Below are 25,617 nucleotides of genomic sequence, written 5' to 3' on the forward strand. Positions count from 1 at the left end.
GGATCTCATGGATAAGGATCTCATGGAAAAAGATTTCATGGAATAGGATCTCATGGAAAAGGATATCATGGATAAGGATCTCGTGGTTAAGGATCTCATGGATAAAGATCACATGGATAAAGATCACATGGATAAGGATCTCATGGAAAAGAATCTCATGGATAAAGATCTCATGGATAAGGAGCTCATAGATAAGAATTTCATGGATAAGGATCTCATGGAAAAGGATCTCATGGATAAAGATCTCATGGATAAGGAGCTCATAGATAAGGATTTCATGGATAAGGATCTCATGGAAAAGGATCTCATGGATAAAGATCTCATGGATAAGGAGCTCATAGATAAGGATTTCATGGATAAGGATCTCATGGAAAAGGATCTCATGGAATAGGATCTCATGGAAAAGGATCTCATGGATAAGGATTTCATGGAAAAGGATCTAATGGTTAAGGATCTCATGGATAAAGATTTCACGGATAAACATCACATGGATAAGGATCCCATGGATAAGGAGCTCATGGAAAAGGATCTCATGGATAAAGATCTCATGGATAAGGATCACATGGATAAGGATCTCATAGATAAGGATCTCATGGAAAAGGATATCATGGATAAGGATCTCATGGATAAGGATCTCATAGATAAGGATCTCATGGAAAAGGATATCATGGATAAGGATCTCATGGATTTGCCCTTGGAGATAAAAATTGCTCCATTACCCTCCAGTGCAGGATTTCCCAGTTGACTCCTGTTTCTAACGGACCACATTTTTGGCAGTTTTTTAGTATGTTTCTGCGACTGTAGAGCTGGATGTGGGGAGGGTCTATTTCATATTGCATTGGCCTTTGATGTTCACTTTTTTGTAAACATAAAAATGTCCTTCAGAGACAATGATTTGACAGACAAAGTGAGTAGTCTAAATATTAACATTTGACAGTACAGAAAAACATCATCTAAATAAATAAGAATAATGTCACTCACCGGCTTGCCAACAAGAGAAAAAACAATTTAGCAGAAGGAACACACATATTATTTACCAATGGCCAGTTGAGGCAGAGTGCATCCTAGTCGCTCAGCAACCGCCTCCAAGTCTTTGAGCTTCAGCTGCTGACGGTGGCCCTCCTCACCCTGGATCTTATCTTTGATCCATTCATATCCCTGTTGCAAACAAGACACAAACACATGTACAGTCTGGATATTCTGGACTCAGGGAACCCAGAGAAAAGGACTTTTCATTGTTCATCTGCTTTTGCAAAAAACAAATACGTTGCTGACAGATTCATACAAAAAAGGAATGGAACAAAAAGCTCCTCAGGCACAGTTCCAGCTCCAATATCACAGTATGCATGTGTGTGTGTGTGTGTGGGGGGGGTCAGTTGACCTAATTAAGACTCAGAATTTAAAAAAAGAATCCTGGAAGTCACATTGATTGCCAAATACTTACTTTCTGCACCATTACACAAAGAAATTCTTTAAAACTTGTAAAATGTGATTTGCTGGATTTTTTTATTTTATTAAATTTACAAAGTGTTATATTGAAGGAAACAGATGAACAAATTTGTCAGAATTATTCACAATACCAGAAGAAATGCTTGTTATATTTACGATACACCACAGCTACGACTGTGACTGTGTGACCAAATAACAACAAACCATTAGTTGAAATGACAGTAAAGCAGGAAAAGAAACTGATGAGATTTTCAACTTCTTGCAATCTTCTTTCTCTTTCGGCTTTTCCCATCAGGGGTCGCCACAGCGAATCATCGTTTTCCACCTCACTCTATCATGGACATCTTCTACCCTAACATTAGCCAACTTCATGTCCTCTGTTAAGACATCCATATATCTCCTCTTTGGCCGTCCTCTTGCCCTCCTGCCAGGCAGCTCCATCTCCAACATCCTTCTACCAATATATCCACTATCCCTCCTCTGAACATGTCCAAACCATCTCAGTCTGGCTTCTCTGACTTTGTCGCTAACACAAGCAACATGTGCCGTCCCTCTGATGTACTCGTTCCTTATCCTGTCTAACCTGGTCACTCCTAAGGAGAACCTCAACATCTTCATCTCCGCTACCTCCATCTCAGCCTTTTGTCTGTGTCTCACTGCTACCGTCTCTAACCCATAGAGCAGAGCTGGTCTCACCACTGTCTTGTACACCTTTCCTTTGAGTCTTGCTGGCACTCTTCTGTCACACAACACTCCTGACACTTTCCTCCAACCGCTCCAACCTGCCTGCACTCGCCTCTTCACCTCTTTTCCACACTCCCCATCACACTGAACTGTTGACCCCAAGTACTTAAACTCCTGCACCTTCTTCACCTCAGCCCCCTGTAACCTAACGCTTCTACCTTCTACCTTCTATCCTCCTCCAATACTACATGCCTTGCTGCCCTTCCACCTTGTCTCCTGCACACACAGTACATCTACCTTCCTTCTCTCCATCATGTCTGCCAGCTCTCTGCCTTTCCCTGTCATTGTGCCAACGTTAAGAGTCCCTATTCTCAAACCTATGTTCCTGCCTTTTCCCTTCTCTCTCTGGCCACGGACCCTTCTGCCTCCCCTCTTTCTTCGACCAACAGTAGTCAAATTTCCACCGACACCCTGTAGGTTAACAGCATCGGTGGCGGTCGTTGTTAACCCGGGCCTCGACCGATCCGGTATGTCTAAAGTGTTGTGGATGATTCGCATGGTTATTTTGGCAATTTTTACGCCGGATGCCCTTCCTGACGCAACCCTCTCTATTTATCCGGGCTTGGGACCGGCACAGAAGTAACTGGCTTGCAACCCCTGTGGCTAGATTTTTCAACTTCTTGCAATAGATAATAATAATAATAATAATAATAATAATACATTTTATTTAAAGCGCCTTTCAAGAAACCCAAGGACACTTTACAAAACAGAGGTTAAAAATAGACATTAAAAGCACAATAAAAATAGTAGAAAAAATAAAAAGTGAATCAGGATGGGAAGGCAGAAATGAACAGATAGGTTTTGAGTTTAGATCTGAAAGTAGGCAGAGAGTCTATGTTATGGAGGTCAGGAGGGAGGGAATTCCAGAGTTTGGGAGCAGAGCAGCTGAAGGCTCTGCTTCCCATTGTGACGAGTCGGGCGGGAGGGACAGAGAGCTGAACAGAGGAGGAGGATCGAAGATAACGAGAGGGGGTTTTGAGATGAAGGAGGTCGGAGAGATAAGGAGGAGCCAGGTTATGGAGGGCCTTAAAGGTGAACAGGAGGAGTTTGAATTGGATCCTGGAGGTTATGGGGAGCCAGTGCAGCTGGTGGAGAATTGGAGTGATGTGACTGAAGGAGGGGGTTCTGGAGATGATGCGGGCAGCTGAGTTCTGGACCAGTTGAAGCTTATTGAGGGTTTTTTGTGGGAGGCCAAAGAGGAGAGAATTACAATAATCTAAACGGGAAGTGACCAGACTGTGAACCAGGATAGAAGCAGAGGGGACAGTGAGGGAGGGGCGTAGACGATTAATGTTGCGTAGATGGAAATGTGCTGACCGAGTAATTTTATTGATGTGGGACTGAAAAGATAAGGTGCTATCTAGGATGACACCCAGACTCTTTACCTGAGGGGAGGGGGAGACAGAGGATGAATCAATGGAAAGAGTTAGACTTGTGGCTTTGGAGAGGGTGGATTTGGAACCTACTAGAAGTAGCTCAGTTTTATCGCTATTGAGTTTGAGAAGGTTTAAGGTGAACCAGTTTTTTATTTCAGATAGACAGGAGTGGAGAGAGGAGGGTGGAAGAGAGGAGTCAGGTTTACTGGATACATAGAGCTGGGTGTCATCCGCAAAACAGTGAAAATTAATGTAAATGCAGCTGAAATTTATATATTTTATTGAAGTTCATGGGTTGTGAAACGTTCAATAATTGGTGATTTAATTTTTATTCCTTTGGAGTGTACAGTGAATTTTGTTTGATTTTGTTCAGAAGAATTGTATTATTCTCGCGAGAATTTGAGCCTTTTATGTTGGCCGCAGGTGAGCACGGTCTTTTGCTCACGAGGTTGCAACAATTAGGAGTTCAAGCTGGGAGAAAGAGCTGCAAAAAGAAATACCTTGGACTCAAAGAGACTCTTTTACTTGACAAGCGGAAACGAGGTATTTGTTATGCTTGTTTTGTGTTATTTTGTATTGTTTATTTTCTCCTCAAACATGTATAATGTTTTGTTATAGTTTTCACGGCGTAATGAAGGCGTAATGAAGGCGCAATGAAAGCGAAGGCACGCAATGTCCCACAAGAAGTGTGATGACCTGCAGAAGTACAAATAAACGCCCGTTGTAAACCGACCTGTGTTGTCATGAGAAGAGTCACAGTGAAAACTCGACTGCTCCACACGGGGAGGAGAGAGGAAACTGCAGCGTGAAGCCCGCTAAGCCGAGCCGAGAGCCACGGGGAAGCCGACGCCCATTTCCTTACCGCGTGCAGGCAAGCATATGAAAGGACTGTCGGAAGCTCAGCTCGTCCAATGAAGCTCAGAAAGTTATTTTCCAAAAAGAGCGGTCCGGCGAGGCAGGTCCGGCATGAGATGCGTGGAGGGGTCGTCAGGCGTGGAGTCGTCAGGCGTGGAGTCGTCAGGCGTGGAGTCGTCAGGCGTGGAGTCGTCAGGCGTGGAGTCGTCAGGCGTGGAGTCGTCAGGCGTGGAGTCGTCAGGCGTGGAGTCTGGCGGGTCGGGCCAGCAGTCGGGCTCTGGCGGGTCGGGCCAGCAGTCGGGCTCTGGCGGGTCGGGCCAGCAGTCGGGCTCTGGCGGGTCGGGCCAGCAGTCGGGCTCTGGCGGGTCGGGCCAGCAGTCGAGCTCAGGCGGGTCAGGCGTGGAGCCGAGCTCAGGCGGGTCAGGCGTGGAGCCGAGCTCAGGCGGGTCAGGCGTGGAGCCGAGCTCAGGCGGGTCAGGCGTGGAGCCGGAAGTGGGGACCGGTCGGGGTTCCGGCGGAACCCCCCTGGAAGCCGGGACGGGTCGGGGCGCAGGCGGCACCCCCCTGGAAGCCGGGACGGGTCGGGGTGCAGGCGGCAACCCCCTGGAAGCCGGGACGGGTCGGGGTGCAGGCGGCAACCCCCTGGGAGCCGGGACGGGTCGGGGTGCAGGCGGCAACCCCCTGGGAGCCGGGACGGGTCGGGGTGCAGGCGGCAACCCCCTGGGAGCCGGGACGGGTCGGGGTGCAGGCGGCAACCCCCTGGGAGCCGGGACGGGTCGGGGTGCGTCCATAACCACCACTGGAGCGGGTTGTGGTGCGTCCGGGACCACCTCCGGAACATGAAGGGGCTGGAGGGCATCCGGGACCACCACTGGAAGGGGTTGTGGTGCGTGCCGGACCACCTCCGGAACAGGAAGGGGAGGTTGAAGGGGACGGCGGGGACGACGGCGACGACGACCCCCCCTCATGGCGAGACGGCTCCCTGTGAAGTCCAGGTGGCTCCCACTCCAGGCATACGAGGCAAACTGGGCCTGGTCAAAAACCCAGTAAGACCTCGTACGCTCGGCTTCCTGGCAGTAGGCCTCTAGGAGCTTCATGTCCCGCTCTGCTGGGTCCAGAAAGTAGGGTTGGTCCATTCTGTCATGGTGCAGGGTGGCTCGAGAACCGGTTAGACCCAGATGCAGAGGCAGGAGGCAAGGATCAGGGCTAGTGGGTTTTAATGCACAAAAAGAACAAACAAAAAGCGCTGCAGAGCAGGATGACAAAAACCAAACGAAAACTCACTGTGGCGTGGCGAGGGACAAGGAACGAGGAACAGGGCATGACATGGCATGAACACCAGAACAGGAATACTAATGGACCAACACTGGAGGAAGGCAGAGACCAGACTTATATACAGACAGGGCAGACAAGACACAGGTGGACACGATCAGGGCTGATGGGGACCAAAGGAAGTAAAACTCAAGAAAACAGACAAGACAGGAGACTATCAAAATAAAACAGGAAACAGAAACAAGACAGAACAAGGACCAAAAACAAGACAACAAAATCAAATCATGACACAATGACTGCAATGAGTGCCAAAAGATCTTGCTCAAACTTCCAGATTGGTTAGTTTCCAGTTGGAACCGCAAGGTTATGGAAACCAGAGAAAACTTTCACACGTATCCAAGGTTTAAAGAACTAGTGGACTTCCTCTCAAGAGAAGCAGATCTTGCTTGTGATCCTGTATTTTCAGTACAAGCATTAAAGAGTGTGGAAGGAGAAAAACCCAAACAACCAAAATATATACCAGTTCAAGCTAAGACTCTGTTCACAAACACAACAGAAAGAAGTAACCCACCATGTGCATTTTGTAAACATTCAGGACATTTCATCGCAGAATGTAAAAAGTTCTGTGAAAAGAATTTGCAAGACCGTGTTAAGTTTGTGCAAGCAGAAAAGCTCTGTTTTGGCTGTTTGAAGGCTGGCCACCAGTCAAAAAGGTGCTACAAAAGAAGTACATGTGGAAAATGTCAGAAGAAGCATCCCACCTGTTTGCACAATGATGACTTTAAAGAGCAGCAAAGGTCAACACTTCAAAATCCAAAGGATAAAATAACAGAAGATGAAAACACAAAGAAAACCATTGAAGCAGCAACATCAAACAGAGTGATACAAGAAAGTCACATTGCACAAACCTCCTCCATAGTACCAGTTTGGGTATCATCTTCAAAAGAACCAGATCGAGAGATTCTTGTTTACGCGTTATTAGACACCCAAAGTGATACTACTTTCATTTTAGATGAAGTAGCACAAGATCTCAACACGCACAAGGAAAATGTAAGACTGCGTTTGTCCACAATGTCATCCAAGTTAGCAAGTATTTCATGTCAAAGGCTAACAAACCTACAAGTAAGAGGATACAACTTGGAAAGAAGAATCTCACTGCCACCAGTCTTCACACGAGAATATATTCCAGCAAATAGATCACACATCCCAACATCAGCTACTGCTCTAAAGTGGACTCATCTGGAAAAGTTGGCTGACAAGATCCCACCTTTGCTGTCTTGTGAAGTCGGCCTTCTTATTGGGTATAACTGCCACCAAGCCCTTCAACCAAAGGAGATTCTGCCTGGTAAAGAAACTCAGCCATATGGTCAACGAACTGATCTGGGCTGGAGCATTGTTGGCTGCTCACAATCCTCAAGTGATTGCGTTGACTCTATAGGAGTCAGCCACAGAATAATAGTCTGCCAAGTAACACCGTCTGCACAGTCATCAGTTGAACTCAGGAGAGAAGTAAGCTTTGTATGTCAAACTCAAATAAGAGAAATCACTTCAACAGAAATTATCAGAGCATTAGAGTCAGATTTCTCAGATCAAGCATCAGATGTTAATCAAGTCTCTGAAGATGACCTTCTCTTCTTGTCAAAGGTAAAGGCAGGCATCAGGCAGAAAGAAGATGGCCACTATGAACTCCCACTGCCATTCAGGGAGGACAAGCCTGAGCTTCCAGATAACAAAGGTTATGCACTGCACAGGTTAGCCTCATTAGAGCGACGGCTGCGAAAGAATGAACAGTACTTCAAAGATTATGTTCATTTTATGAATGACATAATATCAAGAGGAGATGCTGAAAAGGTTCCACATTCTGAGTTGGATAACCAGCCTGTATGGTACATTCCACACCATGGGGTTTACCATCCACACAAGCCAAGTAAGATCCGTGTGGTGTTTGACTGCTCAGCTAGATACAAAGATGCCTTTCTAAATGACCATCTTCTTACTGGGCCAGATCTCACAAACACCTTAGTTGGTGTGCTTTGCCGGTTCAGAAAAGGTCCAATAGCTATCATGTGTGATGTTGAACGGATGTTCCATCAATTTCATGTTGTAAGAGACCATCAAGACTACCTCAGGTTCTTGTGGTGGGAAAATGGAAATCTAAGCTCAGAAACCTGCAGTGTATAGAATGAGAGTACACCTGTTTGGAGCTGCCTCATCGCCAGGCTGTTCTAATTTTGGACTCAAATATTTGGCATCACAGGGCCACGGAACCTTTAGCAAAGAGGCTATCAATTTCATTCAACGAAGCTTCTATGTTGATGATGGCCTAATAAGCTGTGAAACTCCATCTGAAGCCATACATCTGGTGAATGAGGCAAGAGCTCTATGTAGAACTGGGAATCTTCGTCTCCACAAGTTTGTCTCTAACCATCCAGAAGTCTGTGCTGCAATACCACCTGCAGAACGTGCACAGAGTGAAGACATAAACATGGCTCTTGGTGAACTTTACATCGAGCGTGCTTTAGGTGTCCAGTGGTGTGTTGAAGTTGATGAATTCCAGTTCAGAGTTATTGTCAAGGACAAGCCCATGACAAGAAGAGGAGTTCTTTCAACAGTTGCTTCAGTCTTTGATCCCTTGGGATTTGTAGCTCCTTACATATTGCTTGGGAAGCAAATTCTTCAAGAGCTCTGTAAAGAGAAAGTGAGCTGGGACGAAGACCTCCCAGAGCAAATCAAGTCTCGATGGGAGTCATGGCTGAGAGACTTATCCCAACTGCCAACAATCAGGATACCAAGGTGCTACATATCTTCAAGCTTTGGCAAGTTCATACAGTATGAACTCCACAACTTTTCAGATGCAAGTTGTAATGGATACGGATCCTGTTCATATCTCCGAGCAGTAAGTGAATCAGGAAAGGTGTGTTGTTCACTTGTAATGGGAAAGGCAAGGGTGGCCCCCACCAAGCAGATCACCATACCAAGACTGGAGCTGTCAGCGGCAGTAACCTCAGTTCGGAACAGTGATACTGTCAAAGAGGAACTTGAGATTGAAAATTTGGATGTGTACTTCTGGACAGACTCAAAGGTTGTTCTTGCATATGTGAACAATGATGCAAAGAGGTTCCACACCTTTGTAGCCAACCGCATTCAGCGCATAAGGTCGAGCTCAGAACCAAAGCAATGGCATTATGTCAGTTCAGAAAACAATCCAGCTGACCATGCCTCAAGGGGGTTAACTGCATCACAGTTAAGAGAATCTAACTGGCTAACGGGTCCAGATTATCTCTGGCAACAGACACTTGAAATGCAAGTTGGTGAAGAGGAGATGGTGGGAGTTTTGGAAATATCCGACCCAGAGCTTCGCAAGTCTTGTGTCAACACTGTGAAAACAGAAACGGGTTCAGTTCTGAGCCGCTTCACCAAGTTTTCAGACTGGTCTAGAGTTGTGAAAGCTGTTGCCAGGCTGAGAAGATTTGTCCAAGAACGTAAGGGAGTACAACCAAGATCAAATGAGACAAGCAGTCTTGAGGAAAGGCGACAAGCCGAACTGCTTATAATTAAGTTGGAACAAAGAGAAGCCTTCGCAGAAGACATGAGGAAATTAAAACAAGGAAAAGTCAACTCTCTTAACAAACACAATCAGTTATACCGTTTAAATGTTTTTCTTGATGACGACGGAGTCCTCAGAGTTGGAGGAAGGCTTTGCAGATCAACCCTGGACTTTAGTGTAAAACATCCAGCTATACTTCCCAAAAGGTCTCATGTATCATCCTTGCTTGTGAAACACTATCATGAGCGTGTTTGTCACCAGGGCAGAGGAATGACCATGAATGAACTGCGAGCAAATGGGATATGGATAATTGGATGTGGAAACATGGTCTCCTCACATATTTACAAATGTGTGAAATGTAGGAGATACAGGAGAAATACATAAGTTCAGAAGATGGCTGATCTGCCAAGAGAGCGGACGGAAACAACCCCTCCTTTTACATATTGTGGCCTTGACTGTTTTGGTCCCTTTATAGTAAAGGATGGAAGGAAAGAATTAAAAAGATATGGCCTCTTGTTTACTTGCTTGTGCTCGAGAGCTGTTCATATTGAGACACTGGATGATATGACGACTGATGCTTTCATAAATGCATTTCGAACCTTTGTGGCAATCAGAGGACCAGTTCGCCAACTAAGGTGTGATCAAGGCACCAATTTCATGGGAGCCAGGAAAGAGTTTTCTGAGTTGCTCAAGAAAGTGGAACCAGAACGTCAAAGAGCTCTTGGTTGTGAGTTTGTGGCAAATTTTCCATCTTCAAGTCATATGGGTGGAGTTTGGGAGCGCCAAATAAGAACGATCCGAAGTATTCTTGCAGTCATGCTTGACAAGACAGGAACCAGACTTGACACTACATCTCTGAGAACTTTTCTTTATGAAACAATGGCTATAATCAACAGTAGACCATTAACTGTGGAGCACCTGCATGATCCCACCGGACCAGAGCCTCTTACACCAAACCATATACTGACTATGAAATCTTCAGTCATACTGCCTCCTCCTGGACAGTTTTGCAGAGAAGATTTATATCTGCATAAAAGATGGAGAAGAGTGCAATTCCTGGCCAATGAATTTTGGCAAAGATGGAAGCGAGAGTATTTGCTAAACCTTCAACAACGTCAGAAATGGCAAAACTCAACACGAAACCTGAAAGTGAATGATATTGTGATTCTACAAGATGAAAGCACACCAAGAAATGAGTGGAAGCTTGCTAGAGTCTTAAAAACCTATCCTAGTCAAGATGGCATCGTACGAAAGTTAACTCTACTTGTCAGTGAGACTACACAGAATAAAGGAAATTCACACACTAGACTACTGCATTTAGATAGACCTGTTCATAAGGTTGTAACGCTTGTAGAAGCAGAGTGAGTAACCAAAGCAGTAGTGGTTTGGCATGAAAATCCCATTTATTCTTCATAGGAGTGATTTTGGTGGGAGTGTAAATGCAGCTGAAATTTATATATTTTATTGAAGTTCATGGGTTGTGAAACGTTTAATAATTGGTGATTTAATTTTTATTCCTTTGGAGTGTACAGTGAATTTTGTTTGATTTTGTTCAGAAGAATTGTATTATTCTCGCGAGAATTTGAGCCTTTTATGTTGGCCGCAGGTGAGCACGGTCTTTTGCTCACGAGGTTGCAACAATTAGGAGTTCAAGCTGGGAGAAAGAGCTGCAAAAAGAAATACCTTGGACTCAAAGAGACTTTTTTACTTGACAAGCGGAAACGAGGTATTTGTTATGCTTGTTTTGTGTTATTTTGTATTGTTTATTTTCTCCTCAAACATGTATAATGTTTTGTTATAGTTTTCACGGCGTAATGAAGGCGTAATGAAGGCGCAATGAAAGCGAAGGCACGCAATGTCCCACAAGAAGTGTGATGACCTGCAGAAGTACAAATAAACGCCCGTTGTAAACCGACCTGTGTTGTCATGAGAAGAGTCACAATTAACATTAAATTTACGGAAGATATTGCCAAGGGGAAGAAGATAAGTAATGAAAAGAAGAGGACCAAGGACAGAACCTTGGGGGACACCAGAAGAGACAGAGGAAGGCTGAGATTTAAATGATTTAAGATGAATGAATTGGGTGCGGTCAGCGAGGTAGGATTGAAACCAACGGAGGGGGATGGACGTGATACCAAGGGAGGAAAGCCTTTGGAGGAGGATGGAATGAGAAATGGTATCAAAGGCTGCACTCAGGTCAAGGAGGATGAGGATGGTGAGGAGGCCAGAATCAGCTGCAGTGAGGAGGTCATTGGTGATCTTGAGCAGAGCAGTCTCAGTGCTGTGGGAGCCAGACTGAAAAGGTTCCAGAAGATTATTATGTTTCAGATGATCATAGAGTTGAGAGGCGACTATTTTCTCTAGAATTTTGGAAATGAAGGGAAGGTTGGAAATTGGACGGAGATTATTGAATACGTTGGGATCTGAACCGGGTTTTTTCAGGATGGGTTTAACAGCTGCCGTTTTAAAAAGTGATGGGACAGTACCAGATGAGAGTGAGGAGTGAATAATGGCAGCAATGAGCGGAAGGAGAGAGGGGAGGCAGGCTATAACTAAAGATGTTGGGAGGGGATCAAGAGAACAGGTGGTCGGTTTGGATTTAAGGATGAGAGAGGAAATTTCCTCGTGGTCAGGCAGTTGAAAGGAGGAAAACGTGATTGAGAGAGAAAGAGTCAGGGATGGGAGGGAGGAGAGAAGAGCTAAGCTGTTGATGGATGACTTGAATTTTCTTGTTAAAGAACGACATGAGGGAACTACAGGTTTCAATGGAAAAGAAATGGGGAGGGAGAGAGTCAGGGGGGTTGAAAATAGTGTTCATCAGAGAGAAGAGAGTTTTTGAGTTGCCTTTGTTTGTGGAGATGAGTTCAGAAAAATAGTTTGTTTTTGTGGTAGAAACCAGGTCCTTATACTGAGTGATATGTGATGTATAGATTTCTTTGTGAACGGTTAAGCCAGTTCTTTTATAGAGTCGCTCAAGCTGGCGACCTTTGGCTTTCATGTAACGGAGCTCTGGGGTGAACCAGGGAGCAGATTTGGAAAAGGAGACAGGGCGAGTTTTGACAGGAGCGAGATGGTTGAGAGAGTCCGAAAGAAGGTTGTTGTAGGAGGAGACGAGTTGATCAGGGTTTGATGTGTTAGGGATCGGAATATCACGTATGAGTGAGGAAAGTGCGTTCACATTGATATTTTTAACATTACGAAAAGACATGAGACGGGAGGGTTTAGTGCCAGATAGAGTGATGGAGATGTTAAATGACACAAGAAAATGATCGGTTACAAGAATTTCATCAGCAGAGCAGTTAGTTGGGGTTAATCCAGAGCAGCAAACTAAATCTAAGATATGTCCTTTAGAGTGGGTAGGAGAACTGACGTGCTGGGTGAAGTTAAGGCTATCTAAACATGAGCTGAAGTCTCTGGTGAGAGGAAGAAGGCTATTGTCAAAGTGAACATTAAAATCACCCATCATTATGACATTGGGTGAGAGGGATGAGAGGTGGGAGAGAAGAGTTCCAAGTTCATTTAAAAAGTCAGAGTTTGTCTTGGGAGGGCGATAAACCACAGCCAGAACAGTTGGGGTGGGGCCAGGAAGCATGCAGGCAATGCATTCCATGGAGCTGAAGGACGGAATCTCAACCGGCAGGACTTTCCACTTCTCGTGGTGTAATATCGCGAGACCTCCCCCGCGACCAGTGCAACGTGGTTTGCAGATGTAAACAAAGCCGGGAGGGGTGGAATCGTTAAGTTGTGAGAAGTCATTTGGATGCTGCCAGGTTTCCGTTAAACAGAGAAAGTCAAACTTACGGTTAGAAATTAAGTCCTGCATCAGATGACTCTTGCTCGAAAGTGAGCGGATGTTAATGAGACCGAAGTTGACTGTAGCGGTGTTGAGATGAGCGGCGGCACCATCCGTGGCTGCCGGTCTAACCAGGTTAGCCAGAACGCTGTGGTCCACGGTGCGTCCAGAGTTTTGATGATGACGACGAGTGGATGACCAGAAGGAGCGGATGGGTTCAGATGAGTCCTTGTTGAAGTGCCGACGTGAACCACGGTGAATGTATCTCCGGCGCGGTGGGAGCGGAGGATCCGTGCAGGTGTTCAGCGGGGGCGGGGGAGCGGGGATGTGGAGGCGAAGCCGAAGGAGTTCAAATGAGGAATACCGGATAATCCCAGCCACTGGATGATGGGAGAGCCAGAGGAGAATCCAGGTGAGAGCTGACCAGATGAGCAGGTTGGTTGACCACATATCTGGTGGTTGTAGGTGGTTGTAGGAGGCCAGACGCTGAAGTGTCAGACTGGGGGCTCCGAGAGGGGGAGGAGGCCGCGGTTAGGAGGAGGCAGTCGTACTTGAATTAAGTTTGTTATTTTGTTTGTCAGGGCACGACAACACAATCCAAGTGTCACTTTAACAAGCGTGATATCTTGCCTCAAAACTTGCAGTCCAAAAATCCAGAAAATTTTATTAATTAATTTATTAATAATAATGGATTAGATTTTTCTGCACTTTTCAAGACACTCAAAGCGCTTACATTGTGTCCATTATTCATTCACTCCTCATTCATACTTGGTGATGGTAAGCTACGGTTGTAGCCACAGCTGCCCTGGGGCAGACTGACAGAGGTGTGGCTGCCAGTTCGCGTCTACGGCCCCTCTGACCATCACCGGGATCATACATGCACATTCACACACCAGTGGAGCCACACTGGAGGCAAGGAGGGTGAAGTGTCTTGCCCAAGGACACAACGACATTTGGCTGGTGGGAGCAGGGAATCGAACCGCCAACCCTTCGATCATTGGACGACCCGCTCAACCACCTGAGCCACTGTCGCCCCTAGATGTTACAAAACCACCTCAATTGCCAGAGTCCGGTGGTTGACATGTGTAAGCCAGCTGTGGAGGCCAGCTGTGCGTGCTGTTCATTGAAGCAAAGTCACTTGGATGCTGCCATAATTAATCATTCAGAGCAAATCTAGTTTACAGTCAGAGAGGAGACCCTGTACTAGATGCTCCTTGGTTGAAGGTCCTGGCAAGGTCAAGTTACTCACTGGGATCAATAGTTGGGGTGTGTCAATGAGAAGTCACACACAGAGATTGTAGATTTAGTATTTTTCAAGAAGAAAGCCCGAAGAGATCCACTGTGAAGGAATTCCACCTTTCAATCAAGGTGGAACGCAGATGTCCAGAGGAGGGTGAAAGGAGAAGGCCCAATCATACGCTGTCAAAGCTAAAAGAGGTCAGCAGCAGAGGATGATTCCCATCACTGACTGACAGACTATTGTGGAGAAATGCCAGTTCACAGGTTAACCATTGTGCTATCCTATGGGGTTTAAGATGACCATTGACGTGTTCTCCCTACCATGACAAAGGTGGATAAAGGTGGAAAGATTTCATGTAATCCATGGACACCAATGAAGATCACAAATCATTGAAGAAAAAAGGTTCAGAGCACTGTCTAGTGGGTCTAGATGACCCAACTCCCAATGTTAAAGTGCCTTGGATAGTACAAGGGTTAAAGTAACCAATTCACCTATGAAGCATGTTTTTTGGAAGCTAGAGTGTCTAGAGAAACCCATGCATGTACAGGGAGAACATGGAAACTCCACACAGAAATAACCTAGCTAGGATTCAAACCAGGGCCTTCTCACTGCACCACCGTGCAACCCCCAATCCAAACAATGTTTAGTAAAAGGTCTGTACCTTCAGTGAAGCCCGTGCTTGGGGGGGTATCCCGTTGCTGTATTTTCCTGTGATGATTCCACATGCCAGTGGAGACCATGTCATTGCCCCAATACCTAGGTCATTAGAAAAGTAACGTTATGGTCAAGCTAGCCAAAGTACTGACATTCATTCAGAGCAGAAGGAGACAAGGAGCCAAGAAGACTTTCACATTAGATGTTCGTATCAGCCAACAGCCTTTTGCACTTCACTGCCCCTCTAGAGTGCCTTTGTTCTGCCCCGTGCTCAGTGGGTTGTGTTTCTGCGGCAGCACCTCTACGGGTTTTCCCAGAGTCCAGAGTAAAGCTGAGTAGAAGACTGTTCAATTGTCCTGACTGCAAATGGTTGATCTCATTTATCAGATGGTGTCTGATAGTCACGGTGCAGATGACTGACAGCTAGAAATCAGCTCAGTGATACTGTGACACAAACCTGTTAGAAGTCTGGAGCTGATGCCTTCTGAAGTACACAGCCAGCGCTGTACCCACACAAAACCTGCTGGTACTTCTTGCTTCTGAGAGTCATAGACCTTTCATATGCTTGAAAAGATGAACAATGTTGATCTATATTACATGATTACAGCAGCTTGCTGAATGTCAAAGCAAGACGAGGGCAAGTGGGTATAAAGACAACAACCCATCTGAAAAAGGCTAAATGTTACCACCATGAGGAAAAACTGAGAGCCAGGATAAATGTCCCTTTAAGGTAACTAATAAACTAAGATGGGGGGGGGGTGCAGGCACAACCAAAAAACACCTTGGTTGTGTGTTTGGACTGAACTGTGGGAGTGAAACTAAAAAACCTACTTTGTAATTTTACTAATTCTCTCCTGATCATAACTCAGATACTGAGCTATCTGATAGTTTCACCCCACCAGGGGGGGCCTCGTGAAGAATGAAGAATAACTATAGTGAAGAAATTGTTTATTGTAGTGATTACCAAATAATGTCCAAACTGAACCTTAATACTCATACCCTATCATTCTCTTGCTGTTCGTAATCAGCTCTAACAGAAGTCAGCAGTGCTGTCAGCTTGACTGAGGCCTCAATCAGACCAGCAGTCCTTCATTTGGTTTGACGTTTGTTTCAGAGGACGCCACACCTGGACTTCCAGCAGTTATGAGGCCCAAGAGGCCCAGACTTGAACCTAAGTAGAGCTTGGACAGCGAGATCCCAACAGCCTTGGACTGAAACTCTCCTCAGGAGATTCTCCTTACACCAATGGATCCTCTGTGAGCTTTCCTTAGCAGGGGAAATAGCACTTTTGACAGAAAGCATAAAAAGGCCAAAATAGAAGAAGATCCTTAGAGCTTGTGCCTTTCCCATCATATACTTTGAATGCAGCCTGCATTCCCCCAACACCAAGAAACACTTTAGGTTCATGCATGGATTGTTTCTCAAAATGTACAACCCTTTGACCTTCAGCCTTTGGTTAACCAGTCTCTCAGACAGGCCGCCTTCATTCACACTGCAGTGAACTGCAGCAGAACAAATACGAGTTCTATGTGTTTCGCACCAGAACTCAGGTGAACCTTCACACCTGCCAAATACAGCCAACTATCTGAGGAAACAAACTGATCTACATCAAGCTACTCAGAGAGCCTTAACTCTGATCAAACAAATACTCCTCCTTAAAGCAAAAGTGAAGATCATTTAGCCAAAGGAAGTTTTTACCAGTTACAGTCAATCTTCACCTATTTTATGAAAGAGTTCAGGGAGTTGCACCTCAACCTTTTCCCTCTGAAACATGTGGTACTCTGCTTGCTCACAGATGGGCGGGATCTGGTTGAATTGCCGTGCCACAGAGTAAGCTTCCTGCAAAAACACCAGAAAAACATTCAAACACTCGCTGTTGTTTTTGTGTCTGAATTAAGATCAAATCAGATCATGTTACTACAGTTACAGTTTTTATATTTTACATCAATGAAGGGGCCTTGCCCTGATGTTCACATCTACTTTCACCTGATTTGAAGTAAGAAAAAAAAATACAGTTGTGTCCAAACGTTTTGAGAATGACACAAATATAGGAAATTAGAAAAGTTGCTGCTTAAGTTTTTATAATAGTAATTTGCGTAAACTCCAGAATGTTATGAAGAGTGATCAGATGAATTGCGTAGTCCTTCTTTGCCATGAAAAAAACTTTCCCCTGCATTTAATTGGTGTCATTAAAGAACCTGCTGAGATCATATCAGTCATCATCCTGTTAACTCAGGTGAGAATGTTGACGAGCACAAAGCTGGAGATCATTCTGTCAGACTGATGGGGTTAGAATGGGAGACTTGACATGTTAAGTTTAAAAAAAAAAATTTTTTTAAGTCTTTTATTTATTATTTTAAATGCTGCTTGCACTGTGGGGTGAGAGGAAAGCTATTTCATCTGTGCTGTATGTCTTATGGATGCAGCATATTTGACAATCAAGCTGACTTTGACTTTGACTTAAAAGGAGGGTGATGCTTGGAATCATTGAGCTTCCATTGGTAACCATGATAACCTGCAAAGAAACGCGTGTAGCCATCATTGCATTGCTTAAAAATGGCTTCAAAGGGGAGGATATTTTTGCTACTAAGATTGTATCACAACCAACAATTTATAGGATCATAAAGAACTTCCAGGGAAGAGGTTCAATTCTTGTTTAGAAGGCTTCAGGGCGTCTAGGAAAGTCCAGCAAGCGCCAGGATGGTCTCCTAAAGAGGATTCAGCTGTGGGATCAGAGTGCCACCAGTGCAGAGCTGCTCAGGAACGGCATCAGGCAGGTGTGAGCGCATCTGCACACACAGTGAGGCCAAGACTTTAGGAGGATGGCCTGGTGTGAAGAAGGACAGCAAAGAAGCCACTTCTCTCCAAAAACATCAGGGACAGATTGATCTCCTGCAAAGAGTATGGTGAATGGACTGCTGAGGACTGGGGCAAAGTCATATTCTCCCATGAAGCCTCTTTCTGATTGTTTGGGAATCTGGAAAAAGGCTTGTCCGGAGAAGAAAAGGTGAGCGCTACCATCAGTCCTGTGTGACGCCAACAGTAAAGCATCCTGAGACCATTCATGTGTGGGGTTGTTTCCCATCCAGGGGAGGGGGCTCACTCACAATTCAGCCCCAAAACACAGCCATGAATAAAGAATAGTACCAAGACACCCTCCAACAATAACTTCTTCCAACAACAGCTTGGTGACAAACATGCATTTTCCAGAACCATGGAGCACCGGGCAACAAGGCAAAAGTGACAACTAAGTGGCTCTGGGACCAAAACGTTGAAATTTTGGGTCCATGGCCTGGAAACTCCTCAGATCTTAATCCATTTGAGAACTTATGGTCAATCCTCAAGAGGCGGGTGGACAAACAAAAACCCACTAATTCGGACAAACTCCAAGAAGTGATTCTGAAAGAATGGGTTACTATCAGTCAGGAAGTTGATAGAGAGCATGTCCACTGGAACTGCAGAGGTTCTGAAAAAGAAGGGCCAACACTGCAAATACTGATGTCATTGTTGATAAAAGCTTTTGAAGCAAATGAAGTGCTTGTAATTCTATTTCAGTACATCACAGAGAAAACTGAAACAAAGATCTAAAAGCAGTTTAGCAGCAAACTCTGTGAAAACGAAGATTTGTGTCATTCTTAGAACGTCTGGCCATGACTGTAGGAATACAAACTTTTTATTGTCTTTGTGATATTTGACAAAACAGAATGCAACTGTTATGTTTGTAAGGAATACATTCTTCCCATTTTTGTGCTTTTTGCATTTAGCCCTATTTTACGGAAGGTCAGCGCATCTCAGACTGTGTTGTGGGTCAATCTTCAGAGTACGAGGCTGTTAAAGTCAGAGGAAGATAGAAAATGTCTGATAGTTGACCAACACCTTTTTACTGTCACTGGCTGCACAGCTTTGTGTTTGCTTTACATTTAATTTAACTTGGAAATAAGCGAAAAGATCAAAACTATATAAACTATAAATAAACAAACCATCTGATTCATCAGGATTGGTCCAGTTCTGGCACATGTGCAGTCATCGGTTTGGTGCAAGGCCACCAGGTTAAAAGCATGTACAAGATTGGGTACTGAATGGAAGGTGGACATTACTCCTTGGAAAAATGTGGTCATGGTTCCAAAGGAAAATTAAAAGGGATTTCATTTTTATGGCAGAATTCAGCAGAAGCATTGAACTGAGAATAGGAGTTCCTAAGTTTAACGTTGAATTGAGTTCGGTCTGGCTAAAGAACAAACCGAAAAATGTCAGTTGTGTGCAATAATGAGATTTCAGATCTCACCATAATTTCTACTGACGTCCATCGAGATGTGCCCCAATACATAGCCATTCCCTGGTTGATCACATGGGTCATTGCTCTCACCGTCTCTGACAAAATGCCCAAAGCAGCTGTCAGACGGAGTCGTCTGCTGGTAGACAACGTTCTTCACAAAAGAAAATGAAACACCAGGCCCCAAATCCAAGGCCTTTTATTAAAAAAACATTATAGGAGCTTGTGAAGATGAGTTTAACAAAAGAATCTTCTGTTCTAGTCGAAACAGATCTCTAACTATGACTTCATTAAAACTTGACTATGACTAATGACTAAGAAACCACTGTGTTTTCAGTGACCCTGTGTTAAAGTCATCAGCAGTATGCAGCTGATGCCTGAAGAAAAACATGTTGGCAGTCTAACAGTTAATACATCAACAGGAGTTTATAGATCAAGCAAATCCGTGGTTTAAATGAACAAAACCAAGATATAAGAAAACAATAATGATGAAAAAACAATAAGAGAATAATAATTTTAAGACAATAATAAGACACATTTACTAAATAATGAGTACTATAATGAAGAGTGATATAGTATTGGAGCAGTCTGCTAAGAACACTCCACTCACCTTCTATAGGCGTGTTCGGATCAGGACGATTTGCAAAAACCACATCCACATACTGCAGCTGAAGTCTGTCAAGGGAAGCTTTCAAACCTTTTTCACAAATGCATCCGCATGATTACATCTGATTACAGAAGCAGACTCGAGACTTATTGAAGTCCTACCTTCAATAATGTGTTTTCTTGATAATCCCCTCTCAGTTTCAGCTCTGAAAACAAGACAGTTTGTTCACAGCAGGACTTTTTCTGCTACAGAATCTACGGTATATCATACACAATACATGCTTCTATTAGGAGGAACATTAAAGACGAGCATCAACTAAATAAAAAGATTCATTTTGAAAGCAAAGTTCACTTCTGCCTTTGCACTATAGGTTAGTGTCAAAAAAGATTAATTGATTATTATGCAATTATCAGTATTGTTCACTAAATCCAGTGTGGCAATGAAATCAGAAGAGTGAGTTAGAAGAGAATATATACAGACTTTCCACCCCAGAAGATTTTAGTGGTGATGACCAAACTGGATCGCCTACAAAGACATGAGAATAGAAATGAGCCTCTGCAGGCTTTCTCTGTGGAACTGAACTGGAACTCTGTCACTGAAACCAAACCAGAAACCTCTGACATGGTTTAAGTCTCCTGCTGCACACATGCATCAAGCAAAGTCTGGTTCATGTCAGGCCCTGACTTTCAATATGGAAAAAAGAAACATTTTGGGTGATGTGGAGGAGGAATTGGAGGTGGAGGTGTTCTAGTCAAACAGACCAACACGTAACTGCTGAACATTAAAGGTAATGTCGCTCACAGCCATGAAACAGCCTACAGTCTGAGTCTTCTTCAGGTCTGTCCTTAACCTTCAACCCAAACCCAAAAGATCCTTCATACCTGCAACAGTGATGACCTGTTATCACTCTGCACTCATGTGTCTTCCTGCTGACTGATTGAGAGTCCTGTGAAGCACGCCACTGTGGTCATGCGTGTGATGGCTCCTATGTTAAAATGAGGTAACATTCTACCACATCACTTCACATGAGACACAAACTGGAACAAAACATGGCTGAGCTGGTCCATGAATGACAAACTAAAAGCCAAAGCACCAGAACTCCTGGTTTTACAGTCAAAAAGGATCATTAACACAAACAAGGTGAACATTTTGGGAAAACTCTACTTTACCTCCATCCTTTCTTCTTGATCATTCTTCCCAGCATTACTTCAGCCCTGAAACCAGCAGACAGTTTCACATGTTACACATGTGTATCCATGTGTGTACCTGTGCATCTGTGTAAATTGTATGTGTGCATGACGGTTTGCTTGTGTATACACAGGTGCATTTGTGTGTTTGTGTGTGTATGTGTGTATATACATGTAGTTGTAAGTGAATTCTTCTGCTGTGCTCCAATACATCTGTGTCCTCTTCCTCAAACATGTTTACTGAACAACAAAGTGGATTAAAACATGTAACACAGTCGAGTAAACTGGGAAGAATTCAGGAGTTTGGTTCCAGTTTGTTCTACAAAGCTACAAAAGCAAATGAGGCTGGAAATCAGAAGTTGTAAAGTCACAGAGTTCTTTATTCTGGAATCTCTGCGAGGCTAAAGGAGTGAAGGAAATGTCTGAAATATGATGCTTACCTTCCTCCACTGTACACTTCAGCTGTATCAAACAAATTAATTCCATTGTCATATGCAAGGGTCATCATTTCCTCTGCAACCTAAGCAGGAAAATCAGAAATTAGACACATAACTACTTTATAACCATGTGATCTTTTCACCTTATATAGAAATTATTTCTGTCATTATCTCAGTGATACACGATACACACACGTGCACATATGTGTCTCTGCAACCTGTAATCCTGCGTTCACACTGCCCTCAAAGACGTGCGTTCAGTTGACCACTTTCAAAAGCAAAGTCTGTGTAAATGCTTGGAAAAGTGATGGAGGCTTCCATGTTTAAAACTCTTGCATTCGTGCGTAGCCACGCAAGTTTCTACGACTGTTTTTGGGCTCTATGAATTTCAACACTCGTTCAATGGATGTGCGTTGAAGGTTAAACCAGGTGACCATTCAGGGACTCGGATTTGGTGGTGACGTTTGGATGGCGTCCCTTCTAATTCACAAAGTGCCAACCATTTAAAGACTGACCGTGGAGGAGAAGTTAATAATTTCGGTCTTTCATTAATCGGAATAGAGCTGTGAAAGAAAAAGGCTGGAAAAGGATATGCGGCATTTGCAACGCTTCAACATTTTTCACCAAGCCTCTTCCGGCTGTAGGTGGCAGGCTTTTGGGTAAGGATAGTCCAGTGTGAACATCATATGCTAAAGCTGCGTTTCAGGAGGCGTGTCACTGTGACACGCCTCCTGAAACCCAGGTCACATGCCCGCTGTGAATGTAGCATAAGACTGACAGAGTTAGAAAGTGAAGTGATCCTGCCATCTAAGGAAAGTTCTTTCTGTTTTGTTCTGTTTATCTCCATGAGCATCATCAAACGCTGCTTCATTTCCAGTGAAGGTGTTTTTTTTTCTGTCAATGTGTTTGTTTCTGCCATCTCTAATCTAGCCGGTCCAAGAAAAATGTTCTGCTACCTGTTCTGTGATCTGACCTCCAAATGTAATCCAGGTCCCTGCAGAGGACAAATGAGGACAAACTGTCACGCTGACGGGACAGGATGTTAGGAGGAAGAAGACATTTGATGAAGGACAGAGACACTACGCATGCTTTAAAGTCTGCTACTTTGATGTTTTACACGGCAGCTTTCACTATTAAAACTTAAAAGGTTTTGCAGATATAAAAGCCTTAAAGGGATTGGATCATTTCAAATTAAATTATTTTCCTGTTGGTCAAAATTATAACATAATATACTATTATGTTTGCTCTATCCATCTTCAGATCCCGCTGGATCCCTTTCAGGGTCACAGAGTTGCTGGAGCCAACCCAGCTACTGTCAGGTGAAGGCGGGGTTCACCCCTAACAGGAGTCCAGTCTGTTGCAGGACCATAGACAGACAGACACACACACACACACACACACACACACACACACACACACACACACACACACACACACACACACACACATACACACACACACACCAATTTCCCCATGAAGCCTGTTTTTGAACTGTGGGAGGAAAACTGAGTGTCAGGAAAAAACCCACATGTGGAGAATCAGGAACATGCAAGCTCCACACAGAAAGGTCCCAGCCAGGATTTGAGCCACATAAGAGGACTGGGTTCAGTCCCCCAAAAAACTGATCCCATTCTGCCTCTGACCCGAACTACTGCTGCGGTTGGAACAGAAGAAGAACCAAACATTACACCATTCTGGATCAACTCACTGAACAGAGTACAGAAAAGACAGAGCCAGTCAGAGGAGAACCCATGTGTCTTTAGTTTAAGTCTCCTGTTGTTAAACCTGAGGACCATCATGGAAATCATTGTCACATAAAAACCACAGTTCATGTTTCATGCTTTTGTGTTAAAGTGACAGATGATCAACAGAAAATGAACAACAGGACTGTAAACGTATGTGTGGAAAGCAGAGGCTACAGCAGAAGAGGATTGTTTATTTATCTTCACACATTTGTGGTTTTGTAGTTGCAATCACAATGGATCTGTCAAATCACATTAAACCCATACTTGCCTAGTCCAAGACAGGACACCCTCAGCCCTGATCTTCCCAGGTTTCTGTTGGCACAGAAATGATGAGTTAAGGCCGTGGAGAAAAACAACTATATTCTACTATCAGTAGGTGTGAACCTGCATTAACCCAAGCTGGGCACTTGATCACTGGACTCGGCAGTTTCATCCATGTTAATGTGCTGCAACACGTGCAAAGTCTGGAGGGCTCTCCTGCAATCTCTGCAGCTGTGTTTGTTTGGCTAAAGACATGAACTGTCTTTGTCACAAACCCTCAACCCTCCTGTGCTGCAGACCTTAAGATCTCCACCTTCATGATCCAATCAGCATCCTCCTCTTTACATTTCAGTTCTACTCTGTTTTGGAGGGAGATAAACGCAGATCAGGGGGGCCTCCTGACACCAAGCAGCATTCCCAAGAATCCCTGTCAACAAAAATGAAGTCCTGATCTTTCTTGTTTGTTTCTCCTGCTTTTGTCTGCTGGAGGCAGGTGTTACACACCCTCCAGTACAGTGGGTGGCAGTATAGCTCTTTTCATTGATTTACCAGTAAAAACACGTGGAAGGGTTTGTGTGAGATTTTGACTTGAGAAGGCGATCCCTGGAGAGGAAACAAGTCTATGATTGGTCATATTTCTATTCCAGTTAAGCTCAGTTTTTGGGGGGTTTATGGTCTGATGAGCTGACATGAGCCTGTAGGCTGATCATAACTGACCACATTTCCTAAATGTCTAGACTCAGGGAGTCAAACTGATTCAGCCGTGCACTGACCTTCTACTGTGAACCTCCTCTTGACTCACCCCAGTCTGTAACTGTATTTGTCTGTAGGAGGATGACTCATGTCTGCACCTCCTTACCTGTAATACATGCCGGTGGTATAAGACACTGTGTCCTTTAAAGAAACGTGGTTCATCTTGAGAAAGTCCTCCAGGTTTTTGAGCTGGGCGGCAGCACGGACCTCCTTCAGGCGCTGAATCTCTGCTAACTGGCAAATACGCTGACGCCTCTCCTCGTGCTCCAGGGCTTGTTCTGGCAAGAAGCAGCTCAGGCCGCCATGAACGTTGTCGCTCATGGATAACAGGGACAGGATCCTGCCTCCAGACCCATCACTACTGATGCTACTGCTGCGAAAACTGCCGCTGCCGTCACGGCTCACAGGTGGAGCTGGAACAACTCCACCAGGCTTAGGCACCTGGAAATCCACCCACAAGCACAGAGAAAAATCAAACTGAATGAACCTTAAATTAGAACCGCTGAAGGCTGTTGTCTGTGTTGTCTCCCAACAATGAATGAACTTTGAGTTCATTTGAGCTGCAGATGCTGTGAATTGGAATTGGCATTGTGAAAGTGTGAACTGTGATCTGAGCTGACATTGAAAAAGACAGGTTGAACTTTTCTGGTCTAAAGGAAACTTCTGCAGTTCTACTTAACACAAATGTTCTCCTCTGTTGTTTCAGAAAATCTTTGAGCAGCAGAGGAAAATGTTTCCTGTTACTTTCATCCTCCACAGAGGACAGAGCATTTACTTTGTTTCAAAGTAAAAGCACCTTCAGTGCTTTGAGTTTAGAGTAAAAGTAAATTGTGATTACATCAGATGTCAGTTATGTAATAGCATTACATTTGCTTCCTAGCATTTTAACGTTTTCTCATGAGAACAATACTTCCCCATTGGTTGATAAAGCTTTTAATGCTGCAGCTTTCTCATGAATGATGAATATTGTGGGCACATTAAAGTTTTAGGGTTCAGAGTTAAACTGAGTGAAGCAGAAAAGGAAAACTAACAGACTTCATGAGTTCAGATCTAAGGCATATATTTTTAGAAGCTTTAGCAATGGACTTCTTTTACTTCTTATAGTATGAAATGGCTTTACCCAATTTATTGCCTAATTAATCTTAATTCAGTGATTTAAATGAATGAGTGAGAAAGCCTTGACAACTGTTTTAAAACATAGTTTGGTGTGTTATTGGAAGTGAAATACATCCCCTAAAAACTTTATCTTTAATCTTCATGCATTATTCTGATATTCTTCGATAAAGAAAATTTAAAAGATGCGGTTTCATAGCTGCTTCAGACGCAGACAAAAAAAGTCTTCAGCTACCAGCTTCTCTTTTATGGACTGGACTATTGGTTTCAGTTCTGGAGTCAGACATCTTGATGTTTAGTCTGTAGAAATT

At 44.1% G+C, this 25,617-nt stretch overlaps 1 protein-coding gene and 1 long non-coding RNA gene across 2 annotated transcripts in view; one reads left to right on the plus strand and one right to left on the minus strand.

Moving 5' to 3' along the window:
* LOC101170973 (voltage-gated potassium channel subunit beta-2-like) overlaps positions 1-25,617 on the minus strand; it is a 41,431-nt gene that overhangs the window by 4,049 nt on the left and 11,765 nt on the right. Inside the window, exons 2-13 of the mRNA XM_023957072.2 lie at positions 24,300-24,634; positions 23,448-23,491; positions 22,391-22,428; positions 21,438-21,517; positions 20,980-21,024; positions 20,291-20,335; positions 19,972-20,015; positions 19,814-19,900; positions 19,216-19,301; positions 16,649-16,769; positions 14,938-15,032; positions 1,038-1,158 (exon numbers count right to left, since the gene is read on the minus strand). Coding sequence (XP_023812840.1) covers positions 1,038-1,158; positions 14,938-15,032; positions 16,649-16,769; positions 19,216-19,301; positions 19,814-19,900; positions 19,972-20,015; positions 20,291-20,335; positions 20,980-21,024; positions 21,438-21,517; positions 22,391-22,428; positions 23,448-23,491; positions 24,300-24,634 — 1,141 coding nt within the window. The remainder of the gene's footprint in view (positions 1-1,037; positions 1,159-14,937; positions 15,033-16,648; positions 16,770-19,215; positions 19,302-19,813; positions 19,901-19,971; positions 20,016-20,290; positions 20,336-20,979; positions 21,025-21,437; positions 21,518-22,390; positions 22,429-23,447; positions 23,492-24,299; positions 24,635-25,617) is intronic.
* Positions 4,022-4,301, plus strand: LOC111947688 (uncharacterized). Its single transcript, XR_002873568.2, has 2 exons — positions 4,022-4,112; positions 4,188-4,301. It is a non-coding gene; the product is annotated as an uncharacterized LOC111947688 (long non-coding RNA).

Source organism: Oryzias latipes, chromosome 7 (genome assembly GCF_053564925.1).
Source record: "Oryzias latipes strain Hd-rR chromosome 7, Olatipes_Hd-rR_3.1".
Lineage (NCBI taxonomy): Eukaryota > Metazoa > Chordata > Actinopteri > Beloniformes > Adrianichthyidae > Oryzias > Oryzias latipes.